The 4815-nt window shown below is 42.5% G+C and overlaps 1 protein-coding gene across 1 annotated transcript in view; it reads left to right on the top strand.

Annotated features, from left to right (window-relative positions):
- Positions 1-2632: 2632 nt before the first annotated feature.
- The window catches only part of LOC123975929 (prostaglandin F2 receptor negative regulator-like), an 18749-nt gene continuing 16566 nt past the window's right edge, over positions 2633-4815 (top strand). The window contains exon 1 of the mRNA XM_046057701.1: positions 2633-2918. Within this exon, the coding sequence (XP_045913657.1) occupies positions 2633-2918 (286 nt within the window). The remainder of the gene's footprint in view (positions 2919-4815) is intronic.

Here is a 4815-nt window from a genome sequence, read left to right as displayed (position 1 = left end):
TCTCTTCCGGGTTTAAAATATGCACTCCTTGGAGCTGCTGGTTTGGATCTTGTGGTTGGTTCAAAGCTGGATTGTAGGGGGGAGGAAGTGGTGCGGAGTCCAGGTCGTGATCCAGCCGGAATGGATTAGATTGTGTTTGTGTGTTAGGAGGTATTTGTGATGTTGTTGGTGCTTGTGTGAATTGTGCCCAAAAATCCTTATTCATGCCCCCTTCTTTTTATCCTGAGAGCACTTAACCCGACCCTCTTTTTTCTGACTTTTTCTCTCCCTTGCCTCTGCTTCCTCCCTCCATTCCATGTAAGCTTTCCAGTCTGCTTTAAATGGATGATTTTTCTTTTGCTGGTTTTTGGACAAGGCTGCATGTTTCTCCACCGCCATCCTTTCCTCCACCTATCTTCAGTTGCCACAATTGATGTAGACTAAAGCTCCCCGTTGCTGGGAACCCAAATTCAACCGACTTATCAAATTGGCCCATTGAGTTTGCATGTTTTTCAGTCATACATTTCACAATTGGTGAGGGTAATAGTGGAATGGTTTCCGACCCAGTCTTGACTTTACTCTAACACTTTCACATTGTCTCTCTTTCTAGCTAGTCTGTACTCGGGTCCACAGCAATAGTTGGGTCCACTGAGTTCGGTTAAGTCTGAAGCTAGGCGCTGCAAACCCAACTTATCAGCCGGAAACCCCAAAAACCCTCGGACACCACAGAGAAAACCCGGACACGTCTGTCCGCAGGCCCCTGATCCAGTCCCACTCTCCACCGACTTCAATTTACAAGCGGATAGAGGGTCCTGTAAATCACTCAGGCGCAAGATATAAGACTTCACTCTGTTCAATCTCGTTCTCTTTATCTTTTCACTCAATTATCTACTAATTTCTCACCGTGTAAGTTCAGGACCGGAGCGATGACCAGGGCTCAGTTGAATGCAGCTTCTCACCCACAGGGAGGAATCCACTATCTAAGTAGGCCTCCGCACTTCACCCGAGTCCAGATAATGCGTCCTTCCCATCTGGGGTGCCAAAATTGTCGTGGAAATTATATTCCTGGTGAGAGGTTAGGCAAATAATTGAGTTACAACGAACCGTTGTCTTTGAAGAATTTATTTAACAAAAGAGAATAAACAGAGAAATACTAAAACAAAATCAGCTGGACCAGAGGTTCTGTCTCCTAAGACAGTCACTAACGTCTGGCCCAGAGCAAAGGGCTGCATGACCATTTACACAGTCTGAGCATCTATGTTTTGGGGAACAAAAGATCCTTGACTGGGACCAGTCAAGGATCTTCTGGAGAAGGAGAAGAACAGCTAGCGAGGAAAACAATCAACAATCAACCACACCACATACCTGACCTAAACCCCACACATGTGGACAGACTGGAATAACAAGAACAATAATAAAGAGGGGAACAGGTTAAAGATTTAAAACAATATATAAGACATAATAAAAGGAGAAAAATAGCACTCTTATAAGTACTTGCATAAAAGATTATAAGTGGAAGAAGAAAACAATTTTCTGCCATCACATCATGTACCGTTGGTGTTTGTTTTGTCCTCAACAATCAATAGAGCCACGTAGTGAGCCCCCTACGAGCAGGGGCCCTGGGTTGGCCGCCCCATGCACCCACGCTACCTCTGCTTATGCCGAGTCGACATGATGGCTTGTTACAACTAATTTTCAACTTCTTTTGGACCTCCTTTTGTAGCTCTGTTTCTAAGCATTATGTCATTTCTTGGCGCTCTCTCCTGCTGTACCTGGGTGTGTGGAAATTCATTTTTTGTTTATTTATACTTTCTTGTGTACTCACACTAATTCCCGGTTAGAACTTGTGTGTATATATAGTGTTTCTTAAGGCATGTATAAAAAGACTGGCCAGTAGAAGGGTTCAAACAAAAGTGGCTAAGACTGCACTATATAATAACTTCATCCTATAGCTTGAAACATTAAGATAAATATAGGTAAATATTACATTTCTGTTAATAAAATTGATTGTGAAACTCTTTAGCTGTATTAGTTGCTTAATAGTGAAGTTCTTCTTGTTTTTGTTTTGTTATATATATAAAGGTGGGTGCTTGGCTCGGGTGGTGACGGTGTCTCCTGGTCCTTTAATCCGGGTGGAGGGTCAGCCAGTCTCTATCACGTGTGATGTCAAGGACTACTCGGGACCTCCTGAGCAGGTACGTTTCTTTTATAACTCCATATCACATCTGGGTGCGTGTTATCTTTCTGACAGACTGATCAGTTTTAAAGGATAAAACTGGTGATGTTCTGTATTTTTGCTATTGTCAAAATTCTTCATAGTACCATTCAGCCTTTTCTGCACTGTTTAGATCCCAGAGTTCCCTGCAATTAGAGAGCTGTTTAATTGTCATGAGTATGGCATTTTTAGTATTCTCTTTTGAACGTGGAGGGAGCGGCAACTGGTTCTTGAAACATTCTTACCTCAAACCTGTTGTGTTAAACATACATCAAAAGGACTGTGATGTTGGTTGCTCATGGACAGCAGACCACTGTTTGATGTCTTTTTTTGACGGAGTTTAGCCTGAAGTTGGCTCCAGGGGAAAGCTTGTAGGGTTAAATTTCTTAGCTCATCCTCTGAAGAGTGTGAAAGTCATACAATTACCTGCTTTTCGATATGGGGATGAATATTATGCCACTACAGGATTTCGAGTGGATGATGTCCAGGGAGGCGACCGGGGCGAAGAAAATGATGATTTCCACCTTTGACACCGGGTATCCCGACCCGTTGTTTAGTAAGCGTGTCGCATCCGGTGACATCGCGGTAGAGCGGCTCCAGGATGACGAGGTGGAGCTGAAGATAGCGGAGGTGAAGTCGTCTGATGCTGGGTTCTACTGGTGTCAAACGCCGAGTACAGACTCCTCCTTCAGTGGCAACTACGAGGCTCAGGTCAAACTCACAGGTATGCTAGAGGTGTGTGTGTGTGTGTGTGTATTTGAGAAATGTGTCCTTTCGCCATTAACTGCAGTGGCCAGATGAGAATGGGTGAAAATCGGGATGGGGGGGTGCGTGGCTACTAGTACATTGAGTGTCAATGAACATTAACACACGTGAAAATCAAAACACAATGCTCAAATTCATTATTTTTGTTCATGAAGTCACCTGTCTGTTATTAGGAAAAATACAACAGTGGATATGTAGGTAAATCATGATCTTTTACTTAATTTGTAGTCTATATTTATTTTATTCATGTCACCAGTGCAGTTGCCCTGGAATGGACTGGCGACCTGTCCAGGGTGTACCCTGCCTCTTGCCCGATTGGCTCCAGCCCCTGCAACCCTAAGATAAGCGGTTGACGATAACCTGCAACCCTTGCTGGAGCAAGAGAACTATACAACGATCAGTAGGCCTATATGTTTAATGTGTAAGATTGCAAGATTAAATTTAAAGTGGTTGGAGGAAGATCCAATAGTTCTGTCTAGCTCAAATAACTGAACATCACATCATCCTCTCATTTGTGCAGGTCCAAAAATTTATCTACAACTAGAGGCTAGTGTGTTTGTCTTTCCAACATTATTTGTTTTCCTCCATGGATTATCCATGTTTACCTCTGTCTTTAGCGGTGCGCCTATGTATTAGCTCAGCCAAAATCGATAGGCCTATTTATCACCATAAATGACTGTGGTTCAGGAGATAGAGCGGGATGCCCGTTAATCGGAAGATCGGCAGTTCAATCCCCGGCTCCTCCAGGCAGCATGTCGAAGTATCCTTGCGCAAGATACGAATTGAACCAGGCGGCTAGCGGCCAGTTGTTCCGCCAGTGTGTGAATGGTGAATGCAGATGTAGGCTTGTGTAAAAGCGCTTTGAGTGGTCAAAAAGACTAGAAAGGTGATATACAAATACGAAGCATTTACAAATGTCAAATCATTATTTATATTGTTATAAGTTTAAAGGCAGATTTTTGCTCCTGAGTGAAAGTTGAAAAAAAAACAGAAGGCAATTGTGCTTTTAAACTTTTCTTTATGGTCAGAACAAACACTTAGATTTGTTAAGCAATCCCAAACAGTGGATTGCTTAACAAATCTGAGGTAGAACATTCAAAACAACAAATATGAATGAACGAAGAAGTACAATATTTTTTCAGTCCCTTTTCCTCAACAAAATAAATATTTTATTAGATAAGAAAGTGCTAATTCATTCGTGATCCAAATGAATTACATCAAATATTTATTGAACATTTGTTATATTTTTATTGAGGAAAATTATATCGCAATCATTATTGTTTTATTGCCCAGCCCTTGCATGAGTACGTGTTCACAAACGGACACGATCACTTCACCAAAAACATGAGCATGATCAATGATCGACACTGTTTGAACATGTTTATGCACAACACTGTATGGGCACACTGTCTAGGCGCCTGTTTGCGCTGTAAGACTTTTGGATTTTATTTGAAGAAGACAACCAGTAGCCTACATATTTCTACCCAAGTTGTTGTTGTATGTGGATAGACAATGCATTTGCATCCATGTGGTCATGGTGTAGGCCTACCTGACCACCTCCAGAGGTGGTTTTGCTGATCGGATCACAATCTGTCCTCAATGCGTCTCAGGTGCGTTTACGCCAGGGAGGGAAATTAACACCTGCCACCAGCCAAATGCGGGTGGATTTTCCGTTTGGCGGCTAAATGTTGGAAGGTCACCCGCCACATTGCGGGGTAAATGTATTCTGCATCATATCGCCATATAATTGCTATTTTACTTTAATTGTACTAATAATGTAATGTACAGTAATACTGTACTGTAATTGACCCTTCGCTAAGCCACGCCCCGAACACACAGCTGGCCAATCACAGCGC

This window comes from Micropterus dolomieu, linkage group LG01 (genome assembly GCF_021292245.1).
Source record: "Micropterus dolomieu isolate WLL.071019.BEF.003 ecotype Adirondacks linkage group LG01, ASM2129224v1, whole genome shotgun sequence".
Lineage (NCBI taxonomy): Eukaryota > Metazoa > Chordata > Actinopteri > Centrarchiformes > Centrarchidae > Micropterus > Micropterus dolomieu.
The sequence above is the reverse complement of the archived record's forward strand: the minus strand, read 5'-3'. Positions and strand labels throughout refer to the sequence as shown.